The 20,504-nt window shown below is 46.6% G+C and overlaps 1 protein-coding gene across 4 annotated transcripts in view; it reads right to left on the bottom strand.

Moving 5' to 3' along the window:
* Window positions 1–20,504, bottom strand: part of LOC143038802 (sister chromatid cohesion protein DCC1) — a 398,731-nt gene that overhangs the window by 289,840 nt on the left and 88,387 nt on the right. For all 4 annotated transcript variants that reach the window (XM_076208343.1, XM_076208344.1, XM_076208340.1 and 1 more), the window contains one exon: window positions 13,347–13,410. In XM_076208343.1, the coding sequence (XP_076064458.1) occupies window positions 13,347–13,410 (64 nt within the window). The remainder of the gene's footprint in view (window positions 1–13,346; window positions 13,411–20,504) is intronic.

Genomic DNA, 20,504 nt, shown 5'->3' on the forward strand with positions numbered 1-20,504 from the left:
GCCAGTTGTTGTTTGCGGACGACACTGCGCTTGTGGCAGGATCGGAGGAGGGATTGAGGAAGTTGGTGGCAGAGTTTGGGAGAGAATGTGATAGAAGAAAGCTAAAGATAAATGTGGGTAAAAGTAAGGTGATGAGATGTACAAGGGGTGAAAGTGGCAGTAGACTGGAAGTGAGCATTAAGGGAGAGCGACTGGAGGAAGTGGATAGTTTTAGATACTTGGATGCAAATGTGGTAGGGAAAGGTGGAGTGAAAGTGGAGGTAGAATGTAGATTGAGAGAAGCGAGTAAATGCCTTGGTGGATTAAAGAGTGTAATGAGGAATAGACATTTGGGAATGGATTGCTAAGAGGAGACTGTATGAAGGAGTGATTGTGCCAACAGCACTGTATGGGGCAGAAACATGGAACATAGAGAGGAAGAGAGAAGGAGTTTGAATGTGTTTGAGATGAGGTGTCTGAGAAGTATGATGGGGGTTACTACGCTAAATAGAGTGAGAAATGAGGAGGTGAGGAGGAGAACGGGGGTGGAAAGGGAGCTGGGAGATAGGGTTGATGAAAGAATATTAGGATGGTTTGGACACATGGAAAGAATGAGTGAAGAAAGACTAGTAAAAGAGGTGTGGAAGGAGTGAACATGAGGGGACGTCCTAGGATGAGGTGGATGGATGGGGTGAAGGGGGCTTTGGGGAAGAGGGGAATGTCTGTTGAGGAAGGACGGGAGAGGACAGAAGACGGGTGAATGGAGAATGGTTGTATATGGATGATGTTGTGATAGCATGAGGTGGAATGGGCGGGTGGATGGGGGGTGAGGTAGTATGTGAGTAAAATTTGACGCAGCCCGATCTCCCCGTCCTCTCATTTTATGCAATGGGGGGACGGAGAGGGGGGGGTCGCCGATTTAATGAAGCGGCCTTGCTGTGGATGTGCTGTGTCTTGCGACACTGCTTCTGACCCAGGGCAGTGGACAAGGTGCAGGGATGACCCGTCATTCAGGAGGTGCTAAGATAAGAGGGTGGGTGGAGGGGTGTGGAGTGCATTCAGGGATGGAATGGGTGAGAATGATTTAATGCCTTTTTCTTTTTGGCTACCCCCCTTGTAAGGGGGAAAAAGCCTTGGTATATGTATGTATGTAAATAGATGTGGGGCACGTTTCTAATATTTCTAGTTCAGTCAATTCATACAACTCTTTATCATGGATAACACCTCTTCCATAACTAAAATTTTGGTGAGGACTAATCTTTTCTATTATATCACTATTTTCAACATTCATCATACAGAGCATCTTGGATTGTGTCTTCGATTTGGCATGAACAAGTATTGAATTATTACCAAATCTTGTTATATCTCCATTTTTAATGTCACCTACCCTCTGTTGAAAGTACCTATTAAATTTATAGTAATTAAATTTTTCTTCCTTAGCCGTAATTACTATCCACATAGGATGTTGGGGGATTCTTTCTTTTATAGTATTATCTTGATGGTTATCTAAATTCCATTCTGTAGGTTTATATACATCTAGATTTCTAGAAACCATATCTGTTGAGGCTTCTTTGACTAAAGAATTGTAAATTTTCAGGGTATTGAAGTTTCTGCTCATGTTAAAGGCATCTTCATGCTTATCAAATGTTACCCAAGCTTCACATTTTATGTCAAGAAATTTCATGCGAATTTCTACTGTAATTTCAAACTTGCTCAGTGGAGTAGGTATATCATCATAGTTACACTGCATTGGAATATCTTCTATGTGCACAACTTTCAGTTGTTTTATATTACTATCAGTATTTGGTGGTGTCAAAGAAGTCTTTTTCGTGCCTGAGGTCGTCATCTGTGCTTGGGATTTTTCTGCATCTTGACTGCAATGAGGGTGATATTACTGGGGGCAGTTCCCCATTTAGGTGGATGCGAGGCAAACTATTTTTAGGGCACCTTTTCTAGCCCCCTCCCCATGTGGGGTGAGCAGAGTGGATCCTGAACAGGGCTGCTCAGTCATGTGGGTAGCTGTCAAGCTGTGATGTTGCCTCCATCCCATCACAGAATGACTATCTTGCCCACACTGCCTATGTGCAGTTCGTGATTAGAGGCTCCCAGAGATCACCTCCTGCTCCAATCATCACTAGCCATCACCATATGACTTTTTTTTTTATAGTGATTATGAATGAAAAGTTTGACTTATAATGATCGTACATGAAAGTTTGTTACTGAGAGGTTTCAAAATTTGGCCATGTCATCAGGAGGGTCAATCATGATAGAATAAAAGGGGTAGAAAGTTGGCCAAGGGGAAGAGAAGGTAATGAGTGGTAAGAAATGCACGTATAAAAGTCTATACAGCAACAGTCGAGGCTATGTTGTACTGAGGGTCATGAGTAGTTGGCCCCCAGTATGCTACTGTCATCGGCCATTCCCACCCCCTCTACGTGGAGGCAAGAGCCTGGGATCGCTCCCCCGCAGAATAGAGTGGCTCCAGGGGGGGCTTTTCAAAGATAAATTTACACAGCTCTTGGAGGATGAAGGATGTTGTTCTCCGCAGTTAACACATGATGGAGCTTCATTACAATTGCCATGCATTTCTTTACCACAGTTTAAGCATATTGTAGATTTTTCATTAATTCTACTTTTACATATTTGTTTGGAGTGTCCAAACATCTGACATTGGTAACATCTTAATACATACATACATATACCAAGGCTTTTTCCCCCTTATAAGGGATGTAGCCAAAAAGGAAAAGGCATAAAATCATTCCTACCCATTCCATCCCTGAATACACTCCACACCCCTCCATCCTCCCTCTTATTTTAGCACCTCCTGGATGACGGGTCATCCCTGCACCTTGTCCACTGCCCTGGGTCAGAAGCAGTGTCACAAGACACAGCACATCCACAGCAAGGCTGCTTCATAAATCGGCAACCCCCCCTCTCCGTCCCCCCATACAGAAAAGGAGAAAACAGGGAGAAATCCCTTCGGGCTGCATAAAATTTTGCTCACACATACTACCTCACCCCCCATCCCCCCACCCATTCCACATCATGCATAACAACATCATCCATATACAACCATTCTCCATTCACCCCTGTCTTCTGTCCTCTCCCGTCCTTCCTCAACAGACATTCCCCTCTTCCCCAAAGCCCCCTTCATCCCATCCATCCACCTCATCCTAGGACGTCCCCTCATTTTCACTCCCTCCACATCTGCCTTCCATACCTCTTTTACTAGTCTTCACTCATTCTTTCTGTGTCCAAACCATCCTAATACTCTTTCATCAACCCTATCTCCCAGCTCCCTTTCCAACCCTGTTCTCCTCCTCACCTCCTCATTTCTCACTCTAGCCTAGTAACCCCCATCATACTTCTCAGACACCTCATCTCAAACACATTCAAACTCCTCTCTTCCTCTCTTATGTTCCATGTTTCTACCCCATTCAGTGCTGTTGGCACAATCACTCCTTCATATAACCTCCTCTTAGCATCCATTCCCAAATGTCTATTCCTCATTACACTTTTTAATCCACCAAGGCATTTACTCGCTTCTCTCAATCTACATTCTACCTCCACCTTCACTCCACCTTTTCCTACCACATTTGCACCCAAGTATCTAAAACTATCCACTTCCTCCAGTTACTCTCTCTTAATGCTCACTTCCAGACTACTGCCACTTTCACCCCTTGTACATCTCATCACCTTACTTTTACCCACATTTATCTTCAGCTTTCTTCTATCACACACTCTCCCAAACTCTGTCACCAACTTCCTCAATCCCTCCTCCGATCCTGCCACAAGCACAGTGTCGTCCGCAAACAACAGCTGGCTCAACTCACACTTTCCTCCATTTTCTTTAACCATCTCCAATCCTTGACCCACTACCCTTGCATTTACCTCTCACACTACCCCATCTATGAAGTTGAACAGCCAGGGTGACATAACGCATCCTTGACGAAGTCCCACCTTTACCTTGAACCACTCACTCTCTCAATTTCTAATCCTGTCACAAGCTCTACTACTCTCATAAACACTCTTGACTGCTCCTAGAAGCTTTCCTCCTATCCCATATATCCGCAAAACCTCCCACAGTGCCTTTCTTTCTACCCTGTCGTAAGCCTTTTCCAGGTCTATAAAGGCCCAAAAAACATCCTTCCCCTTTCCTATAGCTTTCTCACATATCTGTTTTACCACAAAAATCTGATCTACACAACCTCTACCCGTCCTAAATCCACACTGTTCCTCACCAATCTTAATGGGGATGGTATATAGGGCTTTACTTTAAGAGACAACCAACCAGCTGATATAACATTTGGTAATTAATCTACATTGATTGAAGGTTAAAATTATTGTTCCTAGAGGTACTAGCTGTTCGCTACTCTTCTTTCACATTCTTACAACTTTTATTTCTCCTTGATTTTTTAACTCTTTTTCTATTTCATTTTCTTCAATGTGTAATAATTCTGGTGCATATACTACACCTCTGCTTTGGTTAAAAACTGGATGGGAGAAGCATTTAACATTAAGACCATCTAAACTTGAGATAGTTTTGAGTTTTTCACTTTGTTCAGGCAATGAGGTTTTGATCAATAGACTTCCATTTCCTTGTGGGCAAATTTTGGGCTGACTGCCACAGATATTAACAATTTCTCTATTTGCTCTGAAAACATTTAGACTCATATTTTCCTTCTTCAAATTCAAGTATTAAGTATTTTTCATAATTTACTGTTTCATATACTCCTGGTATTATTTCCATCTTTCTAAACTTTTCATTCCTAACATTTGTTTCTCTGTCTTTCTTTCTGTCCTGAGGATTCTTAGCTTTATTATCAGGAAAGGAATAAGGTTCTAGGGTTATTATACTTCAACCCGATGTGCTGGTACCATTGTTCACTTCCATGTCAGTAGAGTCATCAACAGGAGGTCTAGGGTTGTTTTGTAATGAAGTTGAGAGTCCTAGGGAATCCACCCCTTATCGGAGGATGTTAGTCCTCCTATCCCATGTGGTTCAACATGGGAAGGGGTTTTAGCAGGGACCAGTCTTCTATTGAAGAGGGGCTGCCTCTCTTAAGGCGGGCGCTCACTGGTCAGTGGGGGTAAAAACCCCTCCCACCGTTGTCTCCATTGCCTGGCACCTGCCATTACCCGCAAATACAGGGGGTCACCGCAATTTGACAGGGATGGGGCGGTCTATCATCGGTCGAACCTGGGTTTTGTCAAATCATGATGCAGTTTTTCCCATAGGAATACATTACACTCACTATCCGAGTTACGACCTGTGCGACTTACGTCCACCCGTACTTACGACCTCATTCAGCAGATGCGTATATGCACATATTATGAGTTTACTGGTTTACTGTACGTTTGCACGTGGCGTCCAGCATCCCGCACGACAGTTACGGCAGCACAGCACAGCATCTCACCAATGTTGCGCTGTCTGCCATAATTATGGTATTTCTACCATAATTTAGTGTGTGTCTACCATCTACCATACGATGTCTACCATATACCATAATTTTACTGGAATTGATATTATACCGTATTTCGATTCCCAGTTCCCAACGATAATCAGGGCAGGTGGGAATGGTCAGAAAGGGCAGTTTTGCCAGATCGGTGATACACGCTTTCCCGAAAGCCAAGACAGAGAGTCGGTTTACAGTAGTCCTGAATTCGAACTTTTCATTCTGGTTCGAGTTCTCTATTGGTCGAAAGTCGAAAGCTGTAGTGTACGAACATGGATACAAATAGCTTTAACCCAAGTCTATGATATTCCTGGAGTTCTGAAGTATAATATCTTATATTCAATATGACAATATATCTCACTGTACTATTCCATGCATAGAATATTTATTTGATGAAATAACGTTATGCTATGATTATCCTTCTTTTCTTGCGAAGAGAGACCGAACGTTTTCGCATGGGAGGCGACGACTGAGCCCAGCCAGTGCATAGAAGCGAATCTTGTAATTGTTTTCATGTACATTTGAGGGAATTATTTTAAATGTTATTAAGCTTTTATTACTTCAACCTCTTTTTATTAATTATGCCTCGACCAGCGGATACCAACGGATTCCCCATGGTGCCTTGTAACGTAATATTAGATATTACGACATATGTGTAATTATGTTATAGAATTGTGTTCCTTTGTATTACATAACTATGTTCATATTTCTTGTCTATGTATGTATTGTAATGTATGTATTGTAACAATGTTAAGCAGTAACGCCCGTCCACTATATGTAATCTTGTCTACGTGCGGGGAGAGGTGCGCACTCTTGTAGAACAAACAGACAAGCGAAATCCTGAATAGTTCGGAGCGCACAGATTTGACAGTTACTAAATAAATAGATTGTTCAAGCGAGTCGAGGGTCCTAAAACTACCCATGTTGACGTGTTAACTTACCCTCCTCCTCACCCGCACCCTTAACCGGAAGTATCCGGCTTCCGGTCCAATGGTATATAAGCGGTGGAACTCGCTGACTCCTTGTCATATTCCCACATATTGATCTCTTGATAAAAACTAGAAGGTTTAGATTCATGAGACGATTGGTGTGAAGTGATCACCCTTTTTGCCTACATTACGTGTCTGATATACATTGCATTACTTTACTTATATTTGTACTTATTACTTATTCTGATGCATGTTCCTGATCTCTTTGTACTTAGATAGTACCATATTGCATACTTATCTTGTGTTTCTTATTTGAACGATAATTTCCATAATCGTGTAACGGTCCCATTGACCCTACTGCCCATTCTCTTTTGTGTTGATTGCCTGTAAATATTTTCCATTAATAATTTCGTTTACTAGTTTTATCGCTAGTTTAATATTCCTTTCCTGGAATCTTCTTTGTTACCTTTACTTCTAGTCTTACGAATTATCTAGGCCCTGACCAGATAGTTCAGTCCTACAGTGGCTTCTAGAAGTGCGCTGGTTCTTAAGCACTTAGACGTTATACGTAACGTCTCTTCACGTACCAGCCGCACGTAACAAAGTGGCGACCCTTGCCAAGGATATTGGATCAGGTATTTAACACATTCTTATAGAGATGGATGATATAGTTCAAGAATTCGTTCAAAATCCCAAGGTAAGTTTCTTAAAGAAACAAACTAAAGACACTTTGATAGAAATAGGCAAGCACTTTGGAGTAGACATTGATACAAGTTTGCGAAAGAAAAAAATACTTCAGGAACTCGTTGAAAATCTGATCGAAGATGAGATCTTATCTCCAGAAGAGATTACAGCTATACAAATTCCTTCAAATAGGTTAGAAATAGAGGCACGACTAACCGAACTTAAGATTAAGGAGATTGAATTAAAGGTCAGGAGAGTAGAAATTGAGGAGGAAGCTAAACTGAAACAAATGCAAATTGAGGCAGAATTTAAAGCTAAAGAGGAGGAAACTAAACTGAAACAAATGCAAATTGAGGCAGAATTTAGAGCTAGAGAAGAGGAAGCTAAGGTGAAACAAGTAGCTAAAGAGGAGGAAACTAAACTGAAACAAATGCAAATTGAGGCAGAATTTAGAGCTAGAGAAGAGGAAGCTAAGGTGAAACAAGTAGCTAAAGAGGAGGAAACTAAACTGAAACAAATGCAAATTGAGGCAGAATTTAAAGCTAGAGAAGAGGAAACTAAAATCAAATTGGCAGAATTTAAAGCTAGAGAAGAGGAAGCTAAAGTGAAACAAGTAGAGTTAGAATTAAAGAAGACAGAAGTAGAAGCTAGGATTGTTGATAGACAACCCGTAGTTCAGGAAGGTCATATAGATATTTCCAAGTATGTAAAACTTTTACCCAAATTTTCAGAAGGAGAGCCAGAAATTTTCTTTCTTCAGTGGGAAAAATTGGCGCAACAATTACAAATCCCTAAAGAAAATTGGCCATTAATCATTCAAACACAATTTAAGGGTAAGGCTCAGCAAATTTATACTTCTCTTTCAGAAGCAGAAAGCGAGTATGATAATATGAAAGCTTGTATTTTAAAAGCTTATGAACTAATACCAGAGGCCTATAGACAGAAATTCCGTAATTATAGGAAGACACCTCAGTTAACATACGTAGAATATGCGGCTCAACAAGAGAGGTTATTCAATAGGTGGTGTTTGGCTAGTGAAACGGACACCTTAGATAGACTTAAACAGTTGATTTTGTTAGAGCAGTTTAAGAATACCTTAGAGACAGATCTTAGGATTTTTATAGATGATCATGTTCCCGAAACTTTAACTAAAGCTGCTGTATTGGCTGATGAGTTCACACTAAATCATAAACCTAAGTCAAGACAAATGGAATCCCAAAAGTCAAAGTCATATATTCCAGATTCAACAAAATACTCTGATCCTTGGGCCCCAAAGAAACACTTTGAAAATCAGTCTAGCCCATCACATTTCAGTTACAGGTCTGATTTCAATCAATATCCTCCAAACCAACCTTGGCAAAGAATGGAAAGGTTTAAGACTAATCCCCCTGTAACTTGTTCATATTGTAAACAGGTTGGCCATCACATTTCTAATTGCAGAAAGAGACTGACACCCTCATTCTCCAATAAGACACCAACTCTTGTAAGTAATATAAAATCAGATGATTCAAAATCCTCTATTCAGGATACACTACCAAAGAAGCCGGTATTGTCAAGTAATGTAGAACCCCCCTCATCAGATCATGATCCTTGTTTCAAACCATTTGTATCTTCAGGAACTATATCTCATAGTAGTAGTTCACAACAATATCCTATTTCCATACTCCGAGACACAGGAGCAAAGCAAAGTCTGATTTTAAATTCTGTCTTGCAGAATCTGGGTGAGTCATATACAGGTTATGATATATTGATAGAAGGAGTTGGAGGAATTGTAAAATGTCCATTACATAATGTTTTCTTGCGGTCTGATTTAACAACCGGAATGGTTAAAGTAGCAGTAGTAGACTCTCTTCCCATAGTAGGAATATCCTTATTGTTGGCCAATGACATCGCTGGAAGCAAAGTCATTTCTCCCTTAATAACAAATAACCCTAAGACCTCAGTAGAACCTTCAGATAACTTACAGTTGTTTCCCGCTTGTGCTGTAACCAGATCTCAGTACAAGAAATCTGAAGAGGAGACCTATAATTTAGAATCCCTATTCTCCCAAACTGACCCATCTTCTTCTTCACCAGTTTCTCTATCTAGAGCAGAATTAATCAAAGAACAGAAGTCAGATCATTCTCTTAAAAATTTGTACGAGATTCTTTCATCTCCAGAAGAAGTTGAAAATATGTCACGAGGTTTCTATATAGAAAACGGAGTCCTAATGCGAAAATGGAGAGCATCCACCGCAACCGCTGACCAGCCATGGCAAGTAAGGAATCAAATAGTCCTCCCTCTTGGTTTCAGGAATAATGTTCTAAGATTGGCTCATGATACTCCCTTAGCAGGTCACTTAGGGGTAAGAAAGACCTTGTTCAACATAATCCAACATTTCCATTGGCCCACGGTTGTCAAAGATGTTGCCCAATATTGTAAAACATGTCATACATGTCAACTTGTAGGTAAGCCCAACCAGAAAATTGTAGAAGCTCCACTCCATCCCATTCCTGTAATGGAAGAGCCATTTAAAAAAGTTCTTATTGACTGTGTAGGACCTTTACCTCCTTCAAGTAAAGGAAATCAGTACATTCTCACAATCATGTGTATGAGCACTCGTTTTCCAGAAGCCATTCCTTTGAAAAATATTAAAGCTCAAAACATAATCAGAGAAATGTTGAAATATTTCACTATGGTAGGATTTCCTAAGAACATTCAAAGTGATCAAGGAAGTAATTTTCTTTCCAACAAGTTTAGAGAAACTCTTGTAACACTAGGTATAAATCATGTAACTTCCTCCGCCTATCATCCTCAATCACAAGGTGCTCTAGAGCGCTTTCACCAAACGCTCAAGACAATGTTAAGAATCTTCTGTGCTGAGAACACTCGAAATTGGGAAGACGGACTCCCCTTTTTGTTGTTCGCCACCCGAACAACAATTCATGAAGTCCGTGGTCCCCTAAAGATACTTCATGAACAATGGATGAAAGAAGAACCACCAGTTCCTTCTTTGAAATACGTGTCCCAGGTCACCGAGAAGTTGTTAGAAGCTTGGAAGTTGGCAAAAGAGAACTTGGCGAATGCTCAACGAGAAATGAAAGGTCGGTATGATAAAAATTCTAAACTTAGAACTTTCTCTCCAGGAGATCAAGTGTTACTTTATCTTCCCATACCAGGAGATCCATTGCAGGCTAAATACAAAGGACCCTATGAAGTCTTGTCCAGAGCCAGTGATCTCAACTACATAATCAAAACTCCAGACAGAAGAAAGAGTTCCCGTCTCTGTCACATAAATACCTTAAAACCTTATCATTCCCGAGATCCAATTCCAGCTTGCAGCTCTACCACAATAGAATCGGGAGAGCCTCCTGAGAACCTGCCTAATCCTCCTGAGATTCCCTTGGAAAACTCTCAGATACTACAAAATCTTCAGATAAAAGTAGGACACTTATCTGAGAAACAAGATGTAGCAGAACCATTGACTGACCTGTTGAGAAAAGACCACGACTTCGTGTGGACACCTACCTGTGAGACGGCCTTCAAAAACCTGAAGTCCCTTCTCACTAACGCACCAGTTCTAGGGGCACCCGACTTCCAACGACCCTTTCTTCTGCAAGTCGACGCCAACGACACCTGTATCGGTGCCGCCCTCTTGCAAGAACACAATGAAGTTCTTCACGCTATCACCTACTACAGCAAGAAGCTGTCCCCTGCGCAGAAGAACTACTGCGTACTTTCTAGAACATAGCTTTTCAACAGAAAGTGAAAAGCTTTCCCAAACGGTGGAGGTGTAACGTAATATTAGATATTACGACATATGTGTAATTATGTTATAGAATTGTGTTCCTTTGTATTACATAACTATGTTCATATTTCTTGTCTATGTATGTATTGTAATGTATGTATTGTAACAATGTTAAGCAGTAACGCCCGTCCACTATATGTAATCTTGTCTACGTGCGGGGAGAGGTGCGCACTCTTGTAGAACAAACAGACAAGCGAAATCCTGAATAGTTCGGAGCGCACAGATTTGACAGTTACTAAATAAATAGATTGTTCAAGCGAGTCGAGGGTCCTAAAACTACCCATGTTGACGTGTTAACTTACCCTCCTCCTCACCCGCACCCTTAACCGGAAGTATCCGGCTTCCGGTCCAATGGTATATAAGACTCCTTGTCATATTCCCACATATTGATCTCTTGATAAAAACTAGAAGGTTTAGATTCATGAGACGATTGGTGTGAAGTGATCACCCTTTTTGCCTACATTACGTGTCTGATATACATTGCATTACTTTACTTATATTTGTACTTATTACTTATTCTGATGCATGTTCCTGATCTCTTTGTACTTAGATAGTACCATATTGCATACTTATCTTGTGTTTCTTATTTGAACGATAATTTCCATAATCGTGTAACGGTCCCATTGACCCTACTGCCCATTCTCTTTTGTGTTGATTGCCTGTAAATATTTTCCATTAATAATTTCGTTTACTAGTTTTATCACTAGTTTAATATTCCTTTCCTGGAATCTTCTTTGTTACCTTTACTTCTAGTCTTACGAATTATCTAGGCCCTGACCAGATAGTTCAGTCCTACAGTGGCTTCTAGAAGTGCGCTGGTTCTTAAGCACTTAGACGTTATACGTAACGTCTCTTCACGTACCAGCCGCACGTAACAGCCTCGCCAGACCTACTGCCTGATCTTTCCCTCGACCGTACGCACGAAGAAAGTGTAGATGACGTGCAACCAAAAAGTGGATTTTAATTTTTTTGTTTTTTACATGCATATTTTCTATTTTTTATATTTTGTATCTTTGTGTTAATTTGTATTTTCGGTCTCTAATAAGAATCCTGTGTAATATATTTTCTTTCTTTACCCTATCCTATTAATTTATTATTATTAATTTATTATTTAGTATAACAATCAAAGAGTATTGGATATTTTGCATACACTGAGAATGTTCTACAGTGAGGCCACAAACGAAACATTTGAGCTGGATTTACGCTCTGCATCATATGTCCTTGAGTATACACCTCGAATGTATACGGTCCGAGTTACGACCGTTTCGACTTACGACCGGTTGGTCAGAACCGATCTAGGTCGTAACTCGGATAGTGAGTGTATAATTAGGGGGGATAGGGACCGACCTCCAGCCCAGACCCCCCAAAATATCACTATGACCTCTAAAAAACATAAACTTAGACTAAATCTGTAATATTAAAGGCTTCATTCATATCTAATTCTGTTTATTAAACACATTAAGCTGCTGTACAGTACATTTTTGGTGGTGGATGTTGTGGCCTGCAAGTCCTCCCACAGTGACAAGGCACGCTCCTGCACGAGCCCCATGCTGATCTGCATCTTGCATTGTGTCCTATCCTCTATCCACTTGATCAACATGTCCTCCATTGTGTAGAGACGGGAGTCCCTTGAGCCACAGAGAAAAAGGGATGTCGTGGAAGATGTTGATGCAGCGGCCTGGCAGTACTTGTCCCTGTTCTTCCAAATCGTTGATACTGTTGATCTCGGGACACCCATTTCCACTGCTACGGCAGAATGAGCCATACCTGCCTCACACTTTCTTATAAGCTCAAGCATATCTTTGAAAGGCAGGAAAGTGTGTTTCTTAGGGGTGGGGCCGGAGGTGGATTTGCGCGGCATGGTGGAGGTGGAACAGTGGAGCGTGGCTTGCCTCGACGATGGCTGGGGCGAGAGTGAGATAGTGGCGCATCAGGAGTGGCGGCAAATTTGACCGGGTGGGTGGCGCGCGAGATTTGAATGTCGAATTGTCGAGTCTGGCTGTCGAACCTTGAGGGTTGGGTATGAATTAGCTACTGTCGAATTTGCGATAATTCAAATTGTGGTGACCCCCTGTATAAGGGGTTTATAACCGGATCGATGGACACGGACTCTTAACAGACAGTGTCTGCACCCCATGGGGTCTGCCAGAGGGTAATGGCATCAATTCCAATCATTATCTAAAACGTGATCGTATTTCCTGCAATATTCATCACCGATGTTCCTGATAGCCCAAGGAGAGAAGAAATAAAATGAGCAGGAGGGTAAATAGTGGTTTAGTTTTGGTCTGCAAGCTCAGACCTGGCCTTGGCGGTATGGTTGGACCTGCCGGGATGTACACCATCCCACCGCCATCATCCCGTTCATCATTACGACACTCAAGCCCCACCACCACAACAAGGTACTGAGCCGTCGGTGGGGTGCCATAGCAATAGGGTCATGACTGAAACTTGTCCTCATCTCTACATTTCTAAAGTAAAAATTGTAATACTTTAATAGACAGCAATACAAACCTCAAAAGTCTTATTTCTTGTGCAAAGTACAGCCATATCCTCTTCATCTCCACGAATGACAACTCTGGAAAAAAAAAAAATAATAAAAAAAAATAAAAAAAATAATAATAATAATACATACATACATATACCAAGGCTTTTTCCCCCTTACAAATGTTACTGACGACAGCAGTCATGGTGTTACTGCTTTGATCTAACTTGTTCAACTTACAACCCAGCAATCTACTATTAAAAGCTACCAAGGGTGGAAGTATAATACATACATACATACATATACCAAGGCTTTTTCCCCCTTACAAGGGAGGTAGCCAAAAAGAAAAAGGCATAAATTCATTCCCACCCATTCCATTCCTAAATACACTCCACTCCCCCTCTTATCTTAGCACCTCCTGGATGATGGGTCATCCCTGCACCTTGTCCACTGTCCTGGGTCAGAGGCAATGTCGCAAGGCACAGCACATCCACAGCAAGGCCGTTTCATTAAATCGGCGACCTCCCCTCTCCGTCCCCCCATGCATAAAAGGAGAAGACAGGGAGAAATCCTTTTGGGCTGCATCAAATTTTGCTCACACATACTACCTCACCCCCCATCCCCCCACCCATTCCACCTCATGCATCACATCATCCATTTACAACCATTCTCCATTCACCCCTGTCTTCTGTCCTTCTTCAACAGACATTCCCTTCTTCCCCAAAGCCCCCTTCACCCCATCTATCCATCATCTCATCCTAGGACGTCCCCTCATGTTCCCTCCCTCCACATCTACCTTCCATACCTCTTTTACTAGTCTTTCTTCACTCATTCTTTCCATGTGTCCAAACCATCCTAATACTCTTTCATCAACCCTATCTCCTCTTCGCAAGCATGTTGCAAGGGCAGCAGTGAAACAGGTTGTGTGGTTTGTGGGTTTATTAATCAGTAGGTTATGCATACAGTGGGGGCACATCAAGTACCCAAGGAATCTAAAGAGCAACTGGGGCATGGGCGAAGGCGCTAGGTGCTGTAGGCACACATACATAAAGGAAGGCTTGTTCTAAGTATGAAAGGGGTCCTTGTAGTGGGAGGCGTCTGCGGGTCGGGCACGCAGTACACCACCTTTGCACTAGTTCACCTTAGTCCTATGCCCAGTACACTATACCACACCTCCCCCCACCACCGCGCTCGTAGAGGCGACGCGGGGGGCAAGAGCGACCGCGAGCCGAGGCGAGCGGCGAGGGGAGGGGCGTGACGGTGGCGGAGGCGTCAGGGGGCGGGGCCACCAGACGGAGGTGTCGCCGATTGCGCCACCAGATTCTCCCACTCGGTAGCCGAAGTTCGTATTCCCTGGACCTGCCGCGGCCCATGATCACGCCGACCTTGTCCTACCGAAGGGACGTGCGGTCCTGAATCCGCACGTACTGGCTGACGCCCAAGGCAGGGAGGGGCCGGGCGTGCTCGTCGTATCTCTGGGTCGTCTAGGCGGCGTGAGCTGCGGCCTTGCGATCGCATTCTTCCGAGCGAGCCTGCCATTCGGGCGAGAAGGATTTCGGGTGGGCCGGGACGCATGGCCGGAGGGGGCGCCCGAAGAGGACCTGGGCAGGTGAGTGGCCGGCCAGGGACGGGGTGTTCCGTAGTTCGAGGAGACCGCGGTCGAACTCCTCGCAGTCGATGTTGCCATTGGGCGCGGTCTTAAGGATGAGGTGCTTAGCTGCCTCGACTGCGGCTTCGGCGTGTCCATTAGACTGGGGCTAGTTCGGGGAGGTGACCAAATGATGGACGCCCCAGCGTTCCGTGAAGCGGTTGAACTCAGCGCTGGTAAATGGAGGACCACCGTCGGTGCGAAGGCGGAGGGGGACGCCGACCTCCCGGAAGTAGCAGCAGAACTTCCGGATGACTCTGGTAGCCGTCGTGTCCTGGCCGTAGGGCACGATGACTGGCCAACCCGAGAGCCTGTCCGCTATAACCAGAAACGACTTTCCTGCGACGTGAAAGAAGTCGGCAGACACGGATTCGAAGGGCCGTGTGGGGCGGTCGTCGCACAGCAGGGGTTCTTGCTGCTGGCTGGTGCGAAGCACCTGGCAAGGCTCGCAGGCTTCCACCGTGCTCTTGATGTCGGAGTCAATGCCGGGCCAGAAGACGGTTTGTCAAGCCCAGCGCTTGGTGGCTTCCGCGCCACGGTGGCTATCGTGGAGGCGAGCCAGCGTACGCTTCCGTAGAGTGGCGGGGACCACGATACGCTGGCCGTAGAGCACCAGATCCTCGTTGGCGGAGAGGGCGTCGCGGAGCTTCCAATACGGGAGGACGGAGCTGCGTAGGGCGAGGTGATTGGACGGGAACCCGGAGGACACGCAGGTAAGCAGGTGACCGTAGGCGGGGTCCGCTTGTGCCGCGGCCCGGAGTTCCTGGAGTGCCCTGTCGGCGTTGGGCGACGGGCCGTTCTCGCGGGCGCCGGCGCTGCTGGCGACAACGCTCCTGACATGCGCGGCGTCCTTGTCGCAGTCTGTCTCGTCCTCCGGCGTGGGGAGGGAGACCGGGGCTCGTGAGAGGGCGTTGGGTATGCAGAGCTGCTTCCCTGCGCACCATTTCGCCGTGAAGACGAAGGGTGAGAGCCTCTCCTTGAGCCGCTGTAGGCGGGGGTTCTCGACGGCGTCGAGGGTGTATAAGTTGAGGATGGGGATGAGCGGACGATGGTCCGTCAGCAACGTGAAGTGGGGCACTCCAAACAGGTACAGTTTGCATTTGGACGCGGCCCACGTGACAGCAAGCACCTCCAGTTCAATCGTGGCGAAGCGGGTTTCAGCGTCCGTCAGGAACCGCGAGCCACACAGGACGAGACGCAGGTGTCCCTGGCCGTGATCCTGGAGGAGAGCGTACCCGATGCCGTAAAGGCGCGAGGCATCTGTCTGCAGTATCACCGGCAAGGCGGGGTCGAAGGGCGCCAGCACGGGCGGTGACGACAGAGCTCGCTCAACGTCGGCGAAAGCCTTGTCGTGATCCGGGGTCCAGGTGAATGAGCGCTTAGGACTCAACAGAGGCCGTAGGGGTTGAGCCACTGCCGTTATGGCCGGAGTGAAGTCCGCCAGCTGGTTCACCAAGCCCATGAATGACCGTAGGTCGGTCAGGTTGGCGGGCGTGGGAAAGTCCCGTATGGCCCTGACCTTGTCCTCGTCGGCGGAGAGGCGGTACCCACAGAAGCTGACACTGGGGGCGGCGACTGTGAATTTCTCCTTGCCAAGGGTGATGCCGTGGTCGCGGCACCTGGTAAGCATGTGGTGGATCCTCTGGAAGTGGGAGGGGAGGTCGTCGTCGAACAGAAGTACATCATCCACCACCTTAACACAGTTGGCCACGCCTTGCAGAGCCGCGTCTCCCCGGAGACAGTAGGCGTCGCCGGTGGCTGCGAAGCCCATCGGTCCCCAGCAGTGCTTCTACCGCCCATACGGGGTGATGAACGTAGTCAGGTGCTGGTCCTCTTCTGCGAGGTCTATCTGCCAGTTACCGTGGAGGGCGTCCGCCGTCGTGAAAAACCTCGCGGAGGGGGTGACGCTGCAGACCGCGGCAAACGGCGTGGGCGAGGGGTGAGTGAGGCGCGTTACCTGAGAGTTGAGTTTCGTCAGGTCGACCGTGATGCGTACGCCCTTATTCTTGGCCACGAGGACCATTGGGTGGCATCATTCCGAAAGTTCGTCGCCAACAGGTGTGATGATACCTTGTTGCACCATTGAGTGAAGTTCTTCCTTCACTTGATCCCAGAACGCGAACGGTATCGGCCTGGGCGTGTGGATGGCGAAGGGCACCGCGTCGGCTTTCAGGTGGATTCGCATAGGGGAACCCACCATCTTCCTTAAGGGTTTGGAGCGGAGGTCATCCTTGGAGACCAGCACATCGCTGAATTCCCGTAGGAAGTAGTCGCGGGCGGCGGCTGGCGAGCTGTCAGGGGAAAGTGTTAGCGCGGCGCACCTGTTTGCGTATGTCACTTCGAGGATAGGCTTCGGGAAGTCGGGCGGGATTATAGCCAACTCCCGACAGTGGTCGAGGGAGAGGAGCAGGGTTTTGACCCCTTTGTGAACCCGTATGTCGGCGGTGCAGCTTCTGTCGCCGAGCGTCAAAGTGGCCTGGAAGCGTCCCACGGCGGGGGGCATCTTGGATCCGTCGGCCATGTACATCGGCGCTGAGGTTGGCGGTTGCAAGCTAGCTTTAGATATCCCCATTGTGCCTAGGTACCGTGCACCTATCACTGTGACGTCTGCGCCCGTGTCCGGCAGCATAAGCAAGCTCGAGGACACCTTCCCGAAGCGGATGCGAATGTTGACAGGTGTCGGGGAGCGCCCGGAGCCGTCGGACACCTTTCAGCATGCGCTAGCTTTCCTAGGGGCGCCGGGGCTTAGCGACCCGTGGTGATTCTCGTCCCGATCCTTGGACGACTTGCAATATTTCTCCCAATGACCCTTCGTGCCGCAGACGCGGCATCGGGCGTTCCTGGTAGGGCACTGGCGAGTGCGAGGGCGGTGTCCCGGACGCCCATTTTCATCTGGGCCCCCGCGCAAGCGGCGGCGCCTACGGCACACAGGTCTACCTCTCGGGCCTTGTCTTTGACACGGCCGTAGAAGTCATCGAAGGACTCGCCATGCTCTTGTCTGCATCGGAACAGGTCACGGCGGCGGAGGGCCTCGACTCGCGAGTCTAGGTGGGATTGCAGCCGGTCGAGCACTTCGTCGGCCGAGAGAGGGGTATCGTGGGGGATGTCCAGCGAGTTCCGCAGAAGCGCCTGTACGCCGAGAGATAAGCACGATCTGAGTTGTTATAGCTGTATGTCGTGCGGTATCCTATTGACGCCAGCCATGGCGGCGTAGTCGGCCCAGCCACGGCGCCACGACAGGAACGACTGGAATTGGGCGTCGGCCTGCAACGGTGGCGGGCGTGGAACCGTCAGGTTGCCCGGCGGCATGAGGGCGGGCGGCGTTCCGGCGCCAGGAGGGGCTGGGACGGGCGAAGTCGGCGGAGGGCTCGACGGAGGGGGCGGCGTGCAGGCGACGAGGGTTAGGAGTTGTTGAAGGGTCTCCGCCATTGCGTCCATTTTCGCGCGGTCTACCCTCCGTTCCTCTCGGACCACCGCCATCCCGCGGAAGCGTCACATTAGGTGTGAGCACGGGCGGGGCGTGTAATTCGACGTCACTGTCTTGTGACGAGGGTGAATCGCTCCTCTGTGCCATTGGCCGGGTTTGGGGGTACGGTCTACGCGAGTCAGCTGGGGCGTGGCGTGACGTAAGCGCGTTCACTAAGTGGGTCACGGTCGCGTCGGGGGAGGGGGCGCTCTACTAAAGCGCTGTATCTAAGGGGTTGGAATGAAGGACCCCTTTGTTCGGTCCTCCACGGGTCCGCCGAAGTGCGTCGCACGATGGGGCTCCACTGCTGAACTGAACTGCACGATACTGCACGGTTCGACATGCACACTAATACAGGATCCCTGCAACACCACGTTCACGTAAGTACCACCGGATCGTGTATTGTCACGTATTGGCACTCGTTCACTTGTACGCCACCGATTACCGAACCGCACTCGTGTTCCACCGCTGCACGGTGCAAGGATGCTTGCAATTGCAATATCCTGCTCACTGCGCCATCTTCGCAAGCATGTTGCAAGGGCGGCAGTGAAACAGGTTGTGTGGTTTGTGGGTTTATTAATTGGTAGGTTATGCGTACAGAGGGGGCACGTCAAGTACCCAAGGAATCTAAAGAGCAACTGGGGCGTGGGCGAAGGCGCAAGGTGCTGTAGGAACACATACATAAAGGAAGGTTTGTTCTAAGTATGAAAGGGGTCCTTGTAGTGGGAGGCGTCTGCGGGTCGGGCACGCAGTACACCACCCTTGCACTAGTTCACCTTAGTCCTATGCCCAGTACACTATACCACATCTCCCAGCTACCTTTCCAACCCTGTTGTCCTCCTCACCTCCTCATTTCTCACTCTATCAAGCCTTAGTAACCCCCTTTATACTTCTCAGACACCTCATCTCAAACACATTCAAACTCCTCTCTTCCTCTCTTATGTTCCATGTTTCTACCCCATTCAGTGCTGTTGGCACAATCACTCCTTCATATAACCTCCTCTTAGCATCCATTCCCAAATGTCTATTCCTCATTACACTTTTTAATCCACCAAGGCATTTACTCACTTCTCTCAATCTACATTCTACCTCCACCTTCACTCCACCTTTTCCTACCACATTTGCACCCAAGTATCTAAAACTATCCACTTCCTCCAGTTACTCTCTCTTAATGCTCACTTCCAGACTACTGCCACTTTCACCCCTTGTACATCTCAATACCTCACTTTTACCCACATTTATCTTCAGCTTTCTTTCACACACTCTCCCAAACTCTGTCACCAACTTCCTCAATCCCTCCTCTGATCCTGCCACAAGTGCAGTGTCGTCCGCAAACAACAGCTGGCTCACCTCACACTTTCCTCCATTTTCTTTAACCATCTCCAATCCTTGACCCACTATCCTTGCATTTATCTCTTGCACCACCCCATCCATGTATAAGTTGAACAGCCAGGGAGACATAACGCATCCTTGACGAAGTCCCACCTTTACCTCGAACCACTCACTCTCTCCATTTCTAATCCGGACACATGCTCTACTACTCTCGTAAAAACTCTTGACAGCTCCCAGAAGCTTTCCTCCTATCCCGTATATCCACAAAACCTCCCACAGTGCCTTCCTGTCTACCCTGTCATAAGCCTTTTCCAGATCCATTAAAACCCAAAAAACATCATTCCCCTTTCCTATAGCTTTCTCACATATCTGTTTTACCACAAAAATCGGATCTACACCTCTACCCGTCCTAAATCCACACTGTTTCTCACCAATTACTCCCTCTCCTAATCCTCTCAATCAAGATCCTCCCATAAGCCTTCCCAACTACACTTAACAAGCTAATCCCTCTGAAACTACTACATTCACACTTGTCCCCTTTTCCCTTGTAAAGTGGAACTATACAGGCATTCCTCCAGCACTCTACCCTCTCTCCAGCAAACAATAAATAACCTCACCAGCCAGTCCACCATCACTGTACCTCCTTTTTTTTTTAGATATTCTGCATGGCATCCATCCAGACCAGGTGCCTTACCTGCTTTCATCATCTTAACAAGTGCCTTCACTTCATCCTTCCTTATT

Source organism: Oratosquilla oratoria, chromosome 25 (assembly GCF_046742065.1).
Source record: "Oratosquilla oratoria isolate Oo_2021 chromosome 25, ASM4674206v1, whole genome shotgun sequence".
NCBI lineage: Eukaryota > Metazoa > Arthropoda > Malacostraca > Stomatopoda > Squillidae > Oratosquilla > Oratosquilla oratoria.